The sequence below is a fragment of the Gymnodraco acuticeps genome, unplaced genomic scaffold, assembly GCF_902827175.1.
Source record: "Gymnodraco acuticeps unplaced genomic scaffold, fGymAcu1.1, whole genome shotgun sequence".
Taxonomy (NCBI): Eukaryota; Metazoa; Chordata; class Actinopteri; order Perciformes; family Bathydraconidae; genus Gymnodraco; species Gymnodraco acuticeps.
This window is the reverse complement of record NW_022992216.1, coordinates 219,127-239,316: the sequence shown is the minus strand read 5'-3', so window position 1 is coordinate 239,316 and position 20,190 is coordinate 219,127. Positions and strand designations below refer to the sequence as shown.

Below are 20,190 nucleotides of genomic sequence, written 5' to 3'. Positions count from 1 at the left end.
TCTTCCCCTCCTCTCTCTTCGGTTCCCCTCCTCGACTCCTCCGCTCGCATCTCCTGTGGGCGGGACTAAGTCTCGAGGATAGGAGTCGAGGAGGGGAGTTGCTCGGGCTGCTAGCCTAGACCTGCGACTCCTTCTTTTAGGAGCTGTTTGGAGGCTACGTGGACCTCCAAAAGCCAAACGAGTTCCAGAGAACGGCTCCTGGACAGGAGCAGGAACTAGGGCAGAAGCAAGGGTTGACTCCAAACGGAACACACCGATGCGTGTGGTGTCATAATGGGAATTGGGAGGCAGGGAGCCAGCATGCCCGGGGCCAGCAAGCAGGGGAAAACAAACCGAGAGGAAATCCAAAATCCAGCCAGGTAGGAATTTCACCAAGCCTGGTTTCTCCATAGTCATCTGGCGCACCTCTGCCAGAGCAGCCTCTCGCAGCTGAACCCCGGACGCTCCCCTCCATCGATCAGAGCAGTTAGCCAAAAAAAAGGAAAAATCCAATAATGCCTGCTCAAAAGGATCTGCTGGGCCCATATCTGGTTGGTTCGTACTGTTACGGTGAGTGAAGCAAGCAGGACCCAAATGCAGATAACGCTGAAAAATGCCTTTATTTCAAGGATAAATAAAATCACAAACAAAAGACGAACCAACACTGAACACAGGACGATACCAGACTAAATACAGGGAGGGGTAATCACAAGACGAGAAACAGCCGGGCAGGGGAGGAGAAACACAAGGGCGACAGGTGAACACAATCAGACAACTAGACACACCAGGGAAACTAACGACAGGAGGAAAAACACAGGAAGAAGGACCAGACAATATACAAGGAGGAACATACCCATAACCAGACATACAAAACTACAAACGTGACATAACATAAGAATCCTGACACATTAAGTGCATAAGATCTGACAACGGTACTGAATTCACTGAGCATGAGTTTCAAACTTTACTTAGGACGAAAGGGATAAGGCACGAGACAAGTGCCCCATACTCACCTCACCAGAACGGTACTGCTGAGAGAGGTTGGAGGACCTTATTTGTGATGTCACGATGCATGCTATTAGAGAGTAACCTCCCAAAGCAGTTATGGACATATGCTGTACAGACAGCAGCACAGATACTTAACAGGTGTTACTGTAAGCATCTAGAGCAGACACCATAGCGTGTTCTTACTGGCAAAACACCCAACTTGTCGAACATGAAAATATTTGGCTCTTAACGCTACGGGTATAAACAGGATAAGAAGAAGCTAGATTCTAGATGTGCAAAGGGTATTTTTGTAGGATACGACAAATATAGCCCAGCATTCCAAGTATTTTATCCTGAGACAGGGAAAGTCCTGAAACATAGGCTGGTAAAATGTATCACAAAGAGTAGTGCAGATAGTCAGACTCAGACAAATCATAATATGGATTTTGACACTTATAGAGAAACTATTCCCACAACACCAGCAGGGACAAAAATGGTGAACCAGAATCAGAGAGAGCCTAATGTGGGTGTAGAGTTCTATAGTGAGGAGAATATTGAGGCTAGTCAGATCCAGACAGATGGTACTCAAAGAGAACAGGGAGAGAGTGCACGACGCTATCCAACTAGACAAAGAAACGCTCCAGAATATTTAATGGGGTATCAGTGTAAGGCTGATTGTAATGATGAAGGTGAAAATGTAGATTATTTCTACAGGGTTGCTTGTGACATACCCAAAACATACATGCAGGCTCTAAGAAATCAAAAATGTGGGCTGATGCAATGAAAGAGGAGATAAACTCTTTAACAGAGAATGAGACCTTCAGTCTGACCACACTGCCAAAGGGCAAGCAAGCAGTGGGAGGTCGTTGGGTATATGCAGTAAAGGAAAGCCCAGATGGATCTGAGATTTTTTGACTTCTGTACGTACATTGATGCAGGTGGCTATACAGGAGGATCTTATCCTACACCAAATGGATGTGAAGACAGCTTATCTCCATGCACCAATAGACTGTGAGTTATATATGGAACAGCCCGAAGGTTTTGAGGCAATATCTAAAACAGGGGAACACTTAGTGTGCAAACTCAACAAGTCATTGTATGGTTTAAAGCAGTGGTCACCAACCAGTCGATCGCGATCGACCGGTCGATCGTGAGTGTGATGCTGGTAGATCGCGGACCGTTAAAAAAAAAAGTAACAAAAGAAATAAAAATAAAATAAAAATAATAATGTTTGAAAAATACGTTTTTAGATGTAAACCTATCATCCACCAGAGATGAGAGAGAGAGAGAGAGAGAGAGAGAGAGAGAGAGAGAGAGAGAGAGAGAGAGAGAGAGAGAGAGAAGAGAGGAGAGAGAGAGAGGAGGGGGAGAGAGAGAGAGGGGGGAGAGAGAGAGAGGGGGAGAGAGAGAGAGGGGGAGAGAGAGGTGCTCGCGGTGATGTTAGCATCTGGTTAGCTAGCTGCACTAACGGACATAAGGAGCTGTTTGTTCCACAACAAGCTGGAGGAGAGTCCTCTCCTGTCAGACTGAGGGGCTCAGGTGAGCAAAGGACTCTCTGAGTGTTTAGAACGGTTTTGTCTCCTCCCCTAGAGGAGGTGAGGTCCGCCCCCCACTCATAAAAAATAGCACTTTACCCCTGCCTATATGCCGTGAGCTGATTATGGAGCCTTCATTGTAACAGTAATTCAGATGCAATTAGCCTATATAAAAGGCCTCAAATTGGAAGCACTGTCTGGGCCGTCTTTATCACTCAATTCTGCAATAGGTAGATCTCGCCTTTCACCTAGGCCGAGGTCGGTGATCTTGGCCTTAAAAAGTTTGGTGACCACTGGTTTAAAGCAATCCGGGCGAAACTGGAACAAGTTACTGCATGATCATCTTACAGAGAATGGGTTTGTGCAAAATGATGCTGATCATTGTGTCTACAGACAAGAGTCTGAGAAAGAAAGAGTTATTCTGTTGATATGGGTAGATGACCTACTTATAGCGGCCAATAACAACGGCTCACTCAGTGATGTCAAAGAGATGTTGAAGAGGAAGTTTAAAATGAAAGATTTGGGTGAACTTAAACACTTCCTAGGTATCGACTTTACACAGAGTGAGGGGGAGATCAAAATGAGCCAAAAGAGACACATAGCAAAGATGCTAAAGAGGTTTGGCATGTCAGAGTGCAAACCAAGGTCAACTCCATGCGAGCAAAAGTTACATTTTGACACTGAGGGTGAAGTTATCGATTCAACAGGATACAGAGAGATAGTAGGTAGCTTGATATACATTATGACATGTACTAGACCTGGGGCCTGTACTACGAAGCTGGTTCAACCTAACCTGGATATGTTTGAGTTAGCCGGTTGGCCTAATCCAAAACATACGCGCTCTCGCTAAACGGTACTACGACGCGGGTTATCAAGTGGATCGCTCAAGCCAGCCGTGTCCTATCTAGTTAGGTGCGCGTTCACATGAAAGGGGTGGTATCTGGAGCATTCGACCAATCACAAACATGCAGAAGCGTACTGACAGCGCAGCGTCATACTTCCTGAATGAAAAGTCAACTATAATATTAGACATATGAAGAAGTTAAACTTTAAACATCCATGACATAAACACTTTAACCAGGATAAAAGCCACATAGCTGCACCTGCAAGGTGAATACAGCTGGTAAAAGAAAAAGTGTTTGAATACATACATTAACAGGTTTATGATATCACTGCCCCGTCTAAGACAGGAGTGGATCTGACTTTAATTACATTTGTCTCGAGTGTTTCGTCAACTTAATGTGTTGCTTAAAATAATACTTCTGCATACAGTATGTGACACTGTGAGTGTTGCACGGCCAGATACGGCTCAGCTGACTCAGATAAGGAAATATATGATACATTATGATGTGATATGCCGCAGACTGTACTTAATGTTACTCTGATCCGGTTACTTATGTTGTGGCAGATATTTAATTAAGCTTTCTTAACGCTAATGTTATAATAGTCAGATTGCTCTGAAGATGGGAGGTGATATTCTATTAATGTTCACGTTCACACAGTCGGTGATTTTTGCCGGCCGTCTTTCCTGCAACGGCAGCTTTTCTGTATTTCCTTTCTCCTGTAATATGACTTGATCGCTTTAAACTCCGCACACTGAGCTCTGATTGGTCAGCAGGCAGTGCTTTCACTGAGTTGAGCTCTTAGCCTGCAACCTAACCTGGTCCAGACCAGGTTAGCCGCTAAGCACAAGTTACCATGGAGATCTAGCCTGCTAAAAAGAGAACCAGCTTCGTAGGACCGGAAAGCCGGAGTTTTCCCTGAATTTAGCCGGCTAAGCGAAAATCCTGCTTCGTAGTATACCCCCCTGATCTGAGCTGGATTGTGAGTAAACTATCACAACACTTAGCAGAACCAAAACAACAACATTGGGCTGCAGCAAAACAACTGTTGAGGTATCTAAAGGGTACTACTATACCTCTCTTAAAGAGCACCTTCGGGGGAGAGCATTGCAAAACTGGCCCCGGTAATGGTACAAATCTCAACCTGTCGTTCAATGGACAGCTTCCCCCCCCCCCCCCCCCCCCCCATCTATGTATATACTCGCATTTTATTCTCTGTTACTAACTGTATATCTGTAGACTTGGTATGTCTTAAATGTCCGGTTAGGATGTATTAGAACGAAATCTAAAATGAAAATTGTAAATAAGCAATCTGTATGTAAAAAACCACCTGTATGTAAATTGTAAATAAGCCATCTGTATGTCAAATATGTCTTATATGTCTTAAATGATATGATGAATTGGAAATGGGGGACCCTGATGTAAACAAGACGAAAGTCTTTCTCTGGTCTGCATCCCCTTAACAATTGTATGTTTTGAGCTGTACTGTACTGTACCCAATATACAAGCTGTTAATAAACTTTTCAATCAATCAATCAATCAATCAATCAATCAATCAATCAATCACTACTAAAGCCTAAAGCTTGAGGGATACAGTGATGCTGATTGGGCAGCCGATCAAAATGATAGGAGAAGCACAACTGGATATTGTTTCAGCTTAACTGAAAATGGTCCAGTTATATCCTGGAAAAGCAGGAAGCAGCCAACAGTGGCCCTATCGACCTGTGAGGCAGAGTACATGGCATTAGCGGCTACTACTCAAGAGAGCATGTACCTTGTACATTTATTAAAAGGGGTAGACCGTAATAGCCCACATGTACCAGTGAAGATATGAGGACAACCAGAGAGCAATGGCTCTATCCAAAAACCCTGTATCCAGACATAGAAGCAAGCATGTAGACATCAAATACCATTTTGTACGATCTGCACATGCTGAGAGGAAGATATCTATTACATATTGTCCTACTGCAGACATGGTAGCTGATGTCTTAACCAAGCCGTTGACATGGCAACATTTGACAAGTTCAAAGGGTATTTGTTTGGAGAGTAATGTAAATTGCAGGTATACAAATTGAACACTGCTAGAGAAGCTTTTGTTTTGTTTATTTGGATTCTGTGTACCACTGTAGAGAGTTATCAACATGTCTTTGAGTGGGAGTGTTGAGCATATTTGTATAATAACAAAGTCATGTTTCAATTCATGCGGATGACATCATCAGAATGTGCCTGAGACGCAGCCAGAGACATAACCTCACATTGTATAGTGCAAAACTACAATTATTTACCAGCAAAATGGCCAAAAGATATTCTGCTTAGAGAGCCTTGGAGCTAATAATGGATGAGAGTGAGTGGAATTCCATTAGTTGCAAGAAGACCCCCACAGCAGCATATTTATGTATATTTCACAGCCAAATACTTTTGGATATGTGTTCTTGTGTTTCAATTGCTGTTAAATTGCTTTATTTCCTTCACGGCTTTGTTTATTATATGACAGATTAAAATAATAAACATTAATGAAAAAATGTTTCATTTACATTTGTCCTAGAAAAGCATGAGCAAAATGTAAACTAGTTTTTATTACAGTGTATTTGTTTTTAACATAAATTACATTTTTATCACAAAAAACGATGGACACTTCCATTGTTACATTTGATCTAGCAAAGAGTATTTTCAAAAACGTATTCACATATTTCACTTATATTGTTGGGGAATGATTAAAGACAATATATATATAAGGAATTGTGCATGTTGAATTTAGTTCTGTATTTTTTTTAAACCCTGAAATATGTTCCGGGTCAATTTGAACCAAACATTACCAAAGGGTGTGAAATGTGAACATAACACAAAAATACTACAGTGTTATGTACTCTGTTGAAAGTAAAAATGTCCTACATTCAAAATGGTATACTCAAGTAAAAGTACAAAAGTAATGGCATCAAAATATACTTTGGTACAAAAAGTAAAAAATAATACAAAATATTGTATTTTTTTGTACTATAATTTTGTATGCATTTGTTGCACTTGGTAAAGGGGGGATTATAACAATTACGTGATATACTGCTGGGTAACTTGACCCATAATAATACATAATAATGTATTAGTTAATCTATATTCTCTATTATAAATACATCGTGACAACGTAGTAACAACATTTGGAAAATAAATGTAGTGGTTTAAAAAGTCAGAATTGCCTCCAAAATGTATTAACCTGTTGAACCCCATCCCTGCAGGTCTCAGGCTCGAAAATGATATTCCCAAAACAAATGATCACATCTTCACTTCTAAAAGGGGACAATTAATAATCTTTTTTCTTAAAGTAATGATAAACCTGTGAGTTGGATGTAGAAAAGTCAGAATCAATATAGATGTTTTTTATTTTAAAGAAAATTCAGACTGAACATAGTAAACAACTATAAATTATAGTGTCTGTCCAAAAATTCTTTTTTACTTATAGTGAAAACCACCCTTGAATGATGGGATGGTAGACTAAAAGCTTTAGCAATCCAAAGTACAACATATAATAAGTACCCTGTATCAAGATTGATGCAAAACAAGTGACATTTTACCTTTTTAGAGAGGTTTAGCTAAATAAACTCCACCTCTGGGGTGATTTGGGTGGAAATGGGCGTTTTTGCCGTTTCTCTGGAACCCATTGGTCGATTTTGGTGATTGACATATCTTTTTAACCGTTAGAGCCAATAGAATCGAAGGGGAATCTCCACATACACACCAACGTTACCAAAACAAAGTGGGGGCTTTGCGCATGCAGTTTCCTCAAATCGAAACCTGTCCGCGCTCTGAAATCTGAAAAGTATAGGTTTATTGCTTATGGATTATCAGAAATAATTTTCAAGTGACACAGACACATTGGATTAACCTATGGATTAACCTTCAGCAGCGTTTTTATCATTTTAAAGACATTGAAGATAACTTTTGATCAGACAACAACAAAGTTAAGACATAGTGCCGTTTTTGCTACCTAGCGCCACGTGTTATGTCTGTTTTTGTTTATTATGTCACGAGTTGTCATGTATGATGATATATATACCCATCGATTCTGTGTCTTCTCACGATGCTAATCGATATGTTGGATGTGCAGTTACAATAAGTAATAAGGGTGTTATGAGCAGTGGCGTTTTCTCCTGGAGGCCAAAGGAAGCCAGGCTTCCCCTGTTTTTTCGGATTGTAGTTATAATTTTAATAAATAAATAAAAACACTTAGTTTAGTTTCGGAAATTCTTTGCTGTGTGTTGCTGCCGGCCCGTCTCTCCCCCATTCTCATTGAGTATTTTACAAAGAGTGAAACAGCGCCCCTCTAGATGTTAGGTGAAACAGTAGATTGCACTCACTGTTGCGAGAGGAGGCCAGCCGAAATTGGCTTCCCTTGGTGAAAAAAAATGGAGGGATTGACCAATCAGACAAGGCTCACGTCATGCCCCTGCCAACCTGTGATTAGTCAGGGCCATGCCAAGTGCAGAGCCCTAGTATCTCTAGGGCTCTGGCCAAGGGAAGCCAGAGGCGGCTGGCTTCCCTTGCCTCACAATCCAATCAAATCGCATCAATTTAGTGTTGCAGTGACGCGTACCTAAAACCCGGAAGTAAGCTGCGCCCGGTTTCCCTCGACAAAAAAGCAATGGGATTTCTCCATAGGATTTTGGAAAATAGCTCCAAATAAGGTCTGTGGAAAACGAACCTGTTTGATAAATGCACGTTTTGTTCAGTCGGATAATATCCACATGTCTACCCTACTTTTCTAATTTTCGAATCATAAATCTAATCGATAGAAGATAGATAGCGTCACTGCACCACTCTCACCGCCGTTAGAAAGCAAGCAACTGAAGCAAGTGCAATTATGGAGGGTGGAGATTTTGAGTATTTAATCAAAAATAATTGTACTAAACTTCCGCTACAGCAGCAATAACAAATACAATCTGATGACAGGCCAATGCCCAAACTGGAGCTGTGTACAGCGAGGAAAAAAGGAGCGAATCGGACGTAAAACGTTAAAGGTCTCCTGATTTAGTTTGTGAATGAATGCTTATTAGAGTTTTGTCTGGAGAGTGCGTGCGGACCTGTCGGTTAGATAACAGGCGTGTGTAAGTCCTGCATCTGTATGATACAAATGTGTGTAAAATAATACCGGGTGCTGTAATCACTCATCTGGTTACGTTATTGCATTGACCACCACACCCCCGACCCAAAAGAAAGGACGTATTTTTTCCCCACGCCACGCTACTGGTTATGAGTGAGTTTCTGTGCAACCGCCGTTAGCTAATTCAGAGGCTCAGCATTAGCTTTGTGGGTTTTTTTGCAAAAAAAAAAAAAAAAGATCAGTTAGCTGAGTTTCTTCCCATTACATGGATAAATTCATAGTTTATTAAATACTAAGAAGCCCTCAGCTGTTTCCTGCAGATGATGCGTTTTTCCGCCCGGGGGCGGGGGGATTGGGTTCAACATGTTAAAGTAAAAAGTATTGGGCAAGAGACTTCACCCCAAATTGCTCCTGTGGCGATTGCCCACAGTATTGAGTATGTACGTCGCTTTGGAAGTCTTTTTAAAGGAACACTTAACACAATTGAATTATTTTTCGTAGAAACAAATTGATTTCTTGTCTTCTCTTGGTCAGTCATTGACATTCTATTGTGTAAATACATTGGTGGGATTGGAGAATCAATAGGGCAATGTGACACGTTGTATTTGCCCCTGTGCCTGCTGCCTATGTGTGTTCTGACAGCTTGATTCATCATCGCGTTTGAGAGCCAAGCATAACAGGAATGTTCTCGTCCAGGGAATGTAACCTTTACACTGGTCCGACAGCTCCCCGCCTCCAGCACACACTCACACCGACACCCAGCACCGCGCAGTCCCACACGCAGTCTGAGGAACTATGGGGCCGGCTGCTCGGCTCTGCTCAGGGCTGCTGTTCGTCTTCCTGCTGGGGCTCCATCACTCCTCCGGTTTCTGGATAATCAACGTCGTGTTCCCGCCAAACGCCAAATCCATAATACCGAGCAACAGCACTCCACCTCTTATTATCGGTAAGCCAAGCGAAGGGACTGTGCAGTCAATGTTTAAATGTCTGATTTATATTAGCATATCCAGAATGTAATGTCTGCCTGCCTGACCAAGGTTTAATATCAACAGGGCTCCTGAAAGCCCAGTTAAAAGTTTGTCATATAGTTGTTGCTTATTTCATTGAAAATATATGGGAACAGTGTGAATATAGTATTTGTCATATTTACCGTACAGTAGCTGTACTCTCACTTTCTCACATATTATTATTTTTTGTAAATATTATATTTATTTTTAATTTGAAACAATAGTCTTAAAATTGTTTTTTAAATGCTTTAATATTAGTACTATTTTTTTACATATTCTTGTCTTTGTGTCTTTATATGCACCATTTTATACCAAATCAAATTACTGGTATGTGTAAACCTAATTGGTAATACAACCGATTCTGATTATGATAAAGTAACTTTCAGAGGTAAATCGTGTACTTTTATTCTATTACATTTATTTGATACCTTTAGTTACTTTGCAGATTTGGATTAATAATGTGAAATATAATCAACACTTAAATTCACAAGCTACCCTGCAGTATACAAAGTCATTAAAACTATCTGTGATAAACACATTAATGCATCAATAATTATAATCAAAACATATCATATATATTATTCTGAAATGGACCAATCTGCAAAATGAGAACTTTTACTAATGATAATTTAAGTATATTTTGATGCTAACACTTTGGTACTTTTACTTGAGTAACTTTTGCAATGCAGGACTTTTACTTATAACAGAGTATTCCTACACTCTGGTACACTCTGGTATTTCTACGTTTACTTAAATAAATTAGTACTTCTTCCACCTCTGTGGGAACATGCACCAGCAGACATGCTAAGGTGGTTCCTGCCTTATTTTATTTAGAACCTGTGTCAAGTTTAAATACTGTGTTCCCTTAGTTATGTGTTTGCTAGCATATTTCTGAATAACTGGGCAAATTATGAAACTTTTGACCAAGTATTCAATTATAGAAACGTGTAAACATTGCACAAACTGAAAGTATGTCGCCTTCTTTTTCTTCTTCAGATAGTGGAAGAAACAAGGGGTTAATACCAGCTTTATCTCTCTCTAACTCACTGTCTGTGTATTGATGTCTAGGCTATCAGTGATGCTGTATACTGTACTCTGTACATTTGACCCTGTGTTTACTGTATGTGACCTGCTTTTTTATTTTATTCTCAAAAAGGAAATAATACAAATTTAGGGGGTGGAGTAGAAATGCATGATATTGAAAGAGTCAGGGAAATATCACATGGACGAAGAATATTAAGTAAACAGATAATAACTATGTTGATGGCCTTTCTGTCAGACTAATTGGAAAGTAATTTCACTCTACGGTTGTAGTTGAAGAGTTTGTAAATTAACATGAACCGAAGCTGTTGCTTGGCAACTCAATCGAACAACGTCACGTCTGTTAATTCCACATCCACACGCACGGATTAACATCGATTTAATACATTAATGTAGCCTTTGTTTCTGCTAAAAGAGGTGTCGACCAGCTGGGCAACAAGAAAATCTGCGTAATCGAGTGTGACTATTAAAAAATAAATCATTACGTCGGGGTAGCATTTGCTTGGTATTTCCGGTTATTTCTCCACTGGTTAACATGGGTTAACAATACCGTGTAACTGTCACGTTTGAAGGGACGAAATCGTGACATCTTCACGTCTCCCAGCATGGTAAATCGTCACATGTTCACGTCTTGCCGTGATATCGGGTTGGAATAGAGACAAGGGTTGCGGTCGGATAATCCAAATATCAGCTCCTAACGTCTAACCCTATCGTCTATTCCTTAACATTTGAGTGAAACGTCACGGGGTTAAGGGATAGTGGATAGGAGAATTCAAAAGGACTTAGGAGAAGAGACTGCGGTACTTTAGAGAATCCGACTGCACTTTCACTATCCGACGTGTTTATGATGCGCCAGCGGACGTAATAAATGTGCGTCTGCTGCTGTGGGGAAACTATTGAAACTACAGTTTTCTATACAGCGGACTACAACATGGATGTATTCATAAGAACGAGGGACTACTGTAAACTCATCTAGAGACTCTGCACAGTGCTCTGATGCTGTTGTTTTATGCTTTATGAACGTGGACAACAGAGAAACATATTCTTCATGACCAAAGTTGGAATTGAAATAAAAAAGGAAAGTGAAACGTATGCTTGTCACCCTCTCCCTCCGGTCCACATGAATACAAATGATCCCAATACGTATGATTGTATGAACTATAACAAGATCTTAAAATAAATACAAATGTAGTTATTATAAACGTTAGTCCTTAACATCTACTGTGTATATCACCATTCAAAAATCTTTTAAAAGTTGAACAAACCCCACACAGCTCAGTGAAATGTTGATTTTATTTGATCATTTCAGTAAAAACTAACGTTCATATTTCTCTTTTTGATTATAATACTGATGAACGTTCAAAACAAAGCACTTTGGCAAGTTACCGTTTTAAAAAGCTTAATAAGTAGCCTACTGTAACTTTCATGATATAATTTCTCCGTCATAATCGGTTGTTTCCGTGAACGGCCGACTGTTGTGTGACAGCAAATGCTGTGGCTGCAATGCATTGTGGGGCAGCATTTTCACCTCTCCTTTCATAAAGGGAGGTCCAGTGGTTCCTAAGCTAAAGGAGGTTATAAAGGAAGTTTGAAACCTCCTTTCCTTTCATCTAGAGAATTCGAACGGCACTTATCATGGCTCCCACTGGGGGACTTCCGGGTCATTTCACTCTGTTAGGAAGGTTCCTAAGCTAAATGGACTATTCGACTTCAGCCAAGATGTCTGTTTGTCTCCTGCTTATGTAGGTCACACTAAGTATTTTCAGCCTCAAAGGGCCAAAGTTTGATCTGGTGGTCATGCTCTGTAGGGTTTTACTTCTCTGGCTTTGTGAAGACCATGAATTTGGCCCTCTTTCAATTTTAGGTCAGACCTTGCTTTTTTAGCATCATCATGTTTACAAAATTTAATGGAGACCCTAGCTGTGTACCTTTGTGTATTTGTCAAGCTAAATTTAAAACTAATCAAATGTCGTATGGCTTTTTAAGCTAAGACGTCTAACCAAGAAGACTTTCTCATACTTTACAGGATAAAATGTAATTAAAACCTTAGTGTTACAAATGAAAAACATGACCCAGACAGATAACAGTGGGGTAGTGTGATTAACACAGCAGGGCTCCTAAAGTGATGTGATTAAATGAGGTAAAGAGTAATAGAAATAGAAGAAGGAATCCAGATTTAAAGGTCAGAGAGGAGGGAAAATGAAGGAGATACTATGAATTTGAGAAAAAAATCGACTTGTTTGGAATCGTTTTTTAAAGCTTAAAAAAAGGGCTAAAGAATGGAGTCATACTGCTATGCACCCTTCAGTCCAGCAGATAATGTTATCCTTCTGGAAGAATTCAAGAGTTACAATGTAATATTGGAAAGAATTCAGTAAAAGATAAGGGTGTTACATTCAGAACTGACATTTTGCTGACTTCTGCTCTTCAGTCAGGTTCAGGACAATTTTCTCGCACAATTATAAAGGGCTGGAAATGATAAAAGTTAAACAAAGCTCTTTTTGACAAGTCATGTTTTCCTATCTATATTTGTGATAAGATGGATGATAGTATGTATTTGTTTTACTTTAATATGTCATGTTCTTTATCTTAGTCTTTATTGAACAAGGACAATGCATACAATACTTTAATCTCAAAGAGAGAAAATATGCTATATGACAGAATATGGCTAAAGGCTAATTTCCATCTGGGCAGGTACACACATAACAATCAACATGTCTTATTGTCTATCGCACAACCTGTTACCGTGAAGGGTACCAATGTTTGAATTCTAACTAAGACTGATGTGTGATTAACTACTAACCTTCAAATTGCTACCAAATAACCCAATAGCGCAGACGCTCTGACGTCAAAAGACAATAAAATAATGCATTGACTGTATAAATATATAATATATCAGAAATTAAACTAATTTTATATTCAAGACAGTAGGATTTGTTTACGCAACCATTATTAGGAATTAGATGTTTTGTTTATTTTAGGATTCTCTGCAGAACTTTTCTTTTCCCACAGCCAATGACCCTTTGTTTGCAGTCAAAAGGTCATTAACCAAACATGATTCATGCAGTCTGCTGCAAAGGAGCCCAGACTTGAGGGTTTCCACATGTGGAAAAGTTGAGAAATCCCATGCCAATCACTGTTGAAACACAGAGAAAACCTGCTGTTCAGTCAAAATAAACATTTTAATATGCAGTTTTACTTATTTTTAGATCCACTGTTACATATTCTTTCCTCAAAAGAAGTATAGATGCTGTGGTCTTCAGATTATGTTGTGAAATGAAGGACTGTTATGAAAGCATCAAAGTTAATATTGGACATACTTTTTCTATATATTTAATGAACCATCCCAACATATTATGGGATCCAAAGTTGAGTCTTAACTTTAGTTCTTTCCAAATATAACAGCTTCTCTATTTTAGAGTATAGGTGAAAAACAGTTCAATGACCAGGGATCTACAGCAGCAAACTTTTCAGCTGGTGACCCTTAAACTAAGGCAAAGTTGACTTGCAACAGCTTGTTGCAATATAAATACCAAATAGGGAGTCCTCCTTCATACCTTTCAATTGTTCAATTTGAAAAAACGTGTCAGAGCAGAACAAATCTGAAACCCTGAATGATCCAAAATTATTTTAATCTTTGTTACCCAATCAATTTATAGTATTCATTGATGTTTTCCAATTTCATCATATTTGTTTTGGACGTGGTCAAGAGGACAAAAGTTTATTATTTGGATTATTATATGTTTAAAAGTAATTATATTGATTGGATTATTTTAATGAGTGGGCTTAAAAAGGATAAATGGACCATTGATCCTAAGTAAGACTATAAAAATCCCTAGAGGATGATATGGCGAGCTTCTTGGTTATTGTTAGATGCTTTTTGATGTTCCTGTATATCCGGGGTGAGCCTACTGACACCATGGAATTTGTTGGGAATTTGTTGGTGGCATTTTACCAATTTTTCTATTGTGTATTTTTGCACAACACTTATGTGTATTATGTGACGGCGCCAGAGCCTGTGAGTGTGCAGGTGTGTTCTATTTCGTATATGGCTTCGCCCTCTAAGGCTATCGCTATTGGGTAATCCCCCTGCGCACCCCTGCGAAACACTTGTAGTCCACGCCCACCCGCAAGGTGGGCCCCACCCTCGGGCTCCCTTCCGGTATAAATAGGAAGGAGGCCCGACAATCTGCTCCCTCTTTTCTTCAGCAAACCACGTTACTGAAGCACAGAGACACTAAGAGCAGAGTCAACCATGAGCAGCAACTGTGTACGAGATTGTCCCTCATGTGGCTCTGGATACATTATGAGCTACGACTAGCACACGATGTGCGAATCCTGCCTGGGGTCAGAGCACGCGTACGCGGCTCTCAGCCAACAGGTCGCATGCACACACTGTGTCCGTCTCCCCTCGGCCGACAGGAAGCGAAGAGCGGACGCTCTCGCTACTGCGGCCGAGGAGGACGATTGGCCCGTCCAGGCTTTCGAGCCTGTGGACGGCAGCATGTCCCTGGAGCCGAGTGCTGGGCAGGAGTCGGACGACTCCTACCCCGTCTCCCTCCACGGTTCACCGTGCGGTTCTCCCCTCCCTTCTCTCCCCCGGACGGGGGAGACAGAGTCGGAGCAGGGTGCCGGTTTGGCGGCCGAGCACCCTTCTCCGTCACCACGGCGCTAGGTTGCATCATGGTGGAACTGCCGGAGATCATTTGCAAGGCGACAGAGTGCCAACAGAGGAGGGGCTCAAAAAAGCTCAACCCTTCGGCGCTTTGGGCCGAAGCCCCGGACACTTTTGCATTCCCCCGTTGCAACTTACAACGGAGAGGGGAATCGAGACCCCCCTCCTCCGTCCAAAAAATGCATTCATGTTTTTCAAGCTACCATCCGCACGAAATCGGAAACCCGTTTTTTGAGAGGACTCAGAAAAAAAACGGCTGTTTCACATCATGGAGGAATGCATCCGCTCCATGAGTGCTTTGGCTCGGATACAATTGTTGCATGGAGACCCCTCAGCATGGTTCTTACTAAACTTTACATTTTTGAACTGGTCTCTGGAGGAATGCAAGGGGAGTTGTCAGGGAATTATGAGACACTATTTTCGGATACAATTTCTCCATTTTCACCCCGTTTCTATGGTTCTCCCAAAAGTTAACTCAGACTTTTTCTGAGTCTGGAGGAATGTAAGGAGAGTTGTCAGGGGACTCTACCCGCCTTATGAGACACTATTTTCGGATACTTTTTTTCCATTTTCACCCCTTTTCTATGGTTCTCCGAAAAGTTAACTCAGACTTTTTCCGACTCTGGAGGAATGTGAGGAGAGTTGTCAGGGGACTCTACCCGCCTTATGGGACACTATTTTCGGACACTTTTTTCCATTTTCAGCCCTTTTCCATGGATGAATTGAAACTTATTTTGTTTACATTTTGGTCAATTTGACCCAGTTCTGGTACCGCATTGCCTGGAGGATAGGACCGAGAGATGACAGACTCTCTGGCCGCCTCACAAGTCACTATTGTCGGACACTTTATTTGCTTTACCCCGGTTCTATCACTCTTTCCTCCTTTGACCATAAAACGTGTTTCCTGCTGGGGTACTGCCTGGTTCCGGGGTACCCCAAACCCTCTCATGGTCGGGGCACCATTAATTGATGCATCGGACCCAATGTTGCCATCACCAGCCCCGCGTTGGTGCGGAGGTGGGACCATTTAACCCGGTGGTAACCCAAGTCCTCCCTTGGTCCGTGTACCAGGCATTGAAGCATCAGACCCATTGTTGCAATCACCGGTTACGCTAACGCATATAAACGGAGAAACAGAAAATAATTGAAATACAATTCACTGTGTCTGTTTTAGTAAGGATGTCGTCTGAATGCCCGGTGTGCAGACTCTTCTATCTGGCTTTGAACAAGCACCTTAAAGAGCCTGTGACACGAGTTTCCCCCATCATCCAAACCCATCAATTTGAGTAAATATTGTCCCCTTGAAAACCGTTACTGAACTGATTTTGGATATTTGTACTTTGATAACCATTAATTTGCCCTTCAATGTTGACCATTTTCTGGATCTTCTCGGGGATTCTTCAAGTCCCGCCAAATGATGTGTGACGTCATTGCGGGCACAGCGCTCCAGCTGCACCGTTCAGGATCCCAGCATCTGCATGTAAACGCACGATGAGGCACACAGCAGCAAGCTCAGACAGCGATGACAGTTTAATTTTGAACGTGTCTGAGAGCTCATATGAGGCTGTAGGATCGGTTTATGTTGTATCTGTTAGAAGTTTAGGAATTAGGTGCGTCAATATGGGCGATCATACGGTCATGTAGCCAGTGGTGGAATGGGACTAAAAATCATCCCGGGACTCTCGACCGGCCCACTTCGGTACCGCTAGTAAATTGTCAACGGGGGGAGTGGGGGATGTCAGGGGCGGCGGGTGCTGTAGATAGTACATGTAAATATGTAAATATTTGTGTCACTGCATCCTGGTAAAATACAAATATAATGCAATGTCTGTGTCTTTGACATTAGCGCTGCTAGCCACCTGTGCCCTGTACTACGAAGCCAGTTCAACAGACCCTGGATATGTTTGAGTAGCAAACAAACTAACAACAACAAACTAACAAACGAGATCTAGCTAAGCGGTCCTACGACGCTGGTTATCAACTCGGTAAATCAAGCCAGGGTTTCTCTCACCAGCTGAGAGCGCGTTCACGTCTAATACACGAGTGGATCTGACTTTAAATTACATTTGACTCGAGTGTTTCGTCAACATAATGTGTTGTTTAAAATAATACTTCTGCATACAGTATGTGACACTGTAAGTGTTGCACGGCCAGATACGGCTGGAGAAGCTGACTCAGATAAGGAAATATATGATATATTATGATATTATATGATCGATGATCTGATTGATGATGTATTATGAATGATAAGTGCGACACGTCGGCGTCTTCTCTGCATACGGCAGTTTAAACTGTATTTCCTTTATCCTGTAATATGACTTGAGAGATTTAAACTCCGCACACTGAGTTGATCTCTTTTCTATAGACGCCGGAGGCGGGCAGCGTCAGGTAAAAAAAGTTATTTAGCCTTCCCAAACCTGAGCCTCACGCGCCGCCTATGGGGGATGTGCTAGTGACTATCCGACCGGCCCACTTCGGAACCGGCCCATCGGGATTCGTCCCGATGGCCAGTCCGCCACTGCACCCAGCCCACGTAAACTGTCAACGGGGGGAGCCTCGCTGCGGGGAAACGGTGGACCTAGTGTCCCGATCGGAGTGGGAATAATAATAATAATAATCCGTGCATTTATCCATTAATTTCCCCAACATTGTGGTGAAAAAACCACACGTTTAATCCATGTTGGTGTATTACAACTACAAAAAGCATCGGTTTGTTTTCTCATCAGGAAATGCAGACCGGCTCAAACAAACGATTTTTAATCATCATCCTCACGATCATTTAATCTATCATATGTTTGCCGAATTGACATGAAAGCACTAATAAATGTAGTTTCATCCACTTGAGTTTACAACTACAAAAATAATCGATTTGTTTTTATATCACATCCCACGGGAGGAAATTCAGCAGCTCTCACTACCGATTTTTAATCCTAATGTAATCATCATCTTCACCATGATCATTTATGTTTATGTTCGCCGAATTGACATGAAAGCACTGACAAATATGAATATACTGTAGTCAACTTCATTAAAACGTTATTAACGTGCCTAAACTCAGTAATTCACCATTTCTACGCATAACAACACACTTTGTCCGTGTTTGGCTCTCTCGCCGCACAGTGAAGCGTTCCCGCATTGACGTCACTTCCGGCTTCTCCCAAAACTTCAAAATGAGTCGAAGGAATTTCCCCGCGATGTTCGAAATTATTGATATTTAACGGAACGGTATCGCTTTTTCTTTTTTAAACTGACGGTTCGAGATGACTAGTAGCCCAATATTTCATTGCACAACAGTTGTTGGGATGCTGTCACAGGCTCTTTAAGCACAAACATGCAGTGCGGAACTTGGAGGAAAGAGGCATCATTCTTAAAATGGCCAGTGGCAGAATAAATGTTCGGACCAAACCCTGTCCTATCACAGGGTGTTCGTATGCTGGGAAGAGACTAGACCGACATGTAACTCATGACCACCCTGAGTTCTCCCGAGATGAGGCACATCAGGTCCTGGCAAGGCTGAAGCATAGTGTGGCCCTGCAGTTGCTCCATGACCTCCGAGAGACTAATCCCATCATTGGAATGGCTACATCATTGGATATAGACAATGAGGAGGAATACCCGGTGCACCCTCCACCCTTCTCCCCACATACAGAGTGTGATGAACAGGACTCCAAGCAGATGATGCTGGAAAATGTGACATTGAGGGCTCAGAAGGATGCCCTCATTGATGAGGTGAAGACCCTGCGCTCCAGGCTGAAAAAGGGGCTAAAACCCAGGAAGCAGAGTGCCACTGCTGCTGTGCTTGAGGAAGAGGAAGAGGAAGAATGTATACGATTTAAGGGCCTGGCAATCTCAAGTACCTCCGGCATAAACACAGTAGCCTCCGGCAGCAATACCCCTCTCAAGACCCCGGTCAAGACTGTGATGTGGTCCGCAGAAGCCTCCGGTAGTGAGACCCCTCTCAAGACCCCGGTCAAGACTGTCATGCGGTCCCCAGAAGCCTCCGGCAGCAATACCCCTCTCAAGACCCCGGCCAAGACTGTCATGCGGTCCGCAGAAGCCTCCGGTAGTGAGACCCCTCTCAAGACCCCGGTCAAGACTGTCATGCGGTCCCCAGAAGCCTCCGGCAGCAATACCCCTCTCAAGACTCTCATGCGGTCCCCAGAAGCCTCCGGTAGTGAGACCCCTCTCAAGACCCCGGTCAAGACTCTCATGCGGTCCCCAGAAGCCTCCAGTAGTGAGACCCCTCTCAAGACCCCGGTCAAGACTGTCATGTGGTCCCCAGAAGTCTCCGGTAGTGAGACCCCTCTCAAGACCCCGGTCAAGACTGTCATGCGGTCCCCAGCAGCCTCCGGTAGTGAGACCCTCTCAAGACCCCGGTCAAGACTGTCATGCGGTCCCCAGAAGCCTCCGGTAGTGAGACTCCTGTATGCCAGAAGACCCGTGCGTCTGTCTACAATAAGCTGAAAGCTAATCTGGCTAAGGACTGGCCCTCTCCCCCAAATCACTGGTCCACTGGGAAGGGACGGGGGAATACCATGCGTGAAATCACGTTGCCTCAAAGCATGGAGACGTACATTCAGACATACAGGGATCATTGTGAGGGTGTCGCACCGACAGTAAAACGGAAAGAAAATTGTCTGTCCAAGGTCAGCCGGATAAAGAACTTCCTCGTATTCATGGCCCATGGTGTTAACCGGCTGTCAGATTGGCTGTTCCTAAAAGACACAAAGAGGGTCCGTGGCTGGAGCGAGTATATTGCAAAGTTGGGCCGGGCAGTCACAACATCGCTGTTGTTCCTGAAGAATGTGAACCATTTCCAGAGGTACTTGTCTGAGTCAAAGCTCCGGGGGTGCAGGCTCACCCAGTCTGATATGACCCACATCATCAGAGAGGTGACAGCCAACATAAACGACTTGAAAAAGTCTGTCACTGTCCACCAGTTTAAGGTGAAGAGGAACAAGCAGGATCGTCTGCCGAGCCAGGCGGAGCTTCTTGCCGCCATGGCGGCCGCTGAGAAGCGCATCCCTGATCT

The 20,190-nt window shown here is 42.3% G+C and overlaps 1 protein-coding gene across 2 annotated transcripts in view; it reads left to right on the top strand.

Annotated features, from left to right (window-relative positions):
* The first annotated feature begins 9,082 nt into the window (after positions 1–9,082).
* LOC117539674 (phosphatidylcholine-sterol acyltransferase-like) overlaps positions 9,083–20,190 on the top strand; it is a 69,298-nt gene continuing 58,190 nt past the window's right edge. For both annotated transcript variants that reach the window (XM_034205934.1, XM_034205933.1), the window contains exon 1: positions 9,083–9,381. In XM_034205934.1, the coding sequence (XP_034061825.1) occupies positions 9,231–9,381 (151 nt within the window). In that variant the 5' untranslated portion in view covers positions 9,083–9,230. The remainder of the gene's footprint in view (positions 9,382–20,190) is intronic.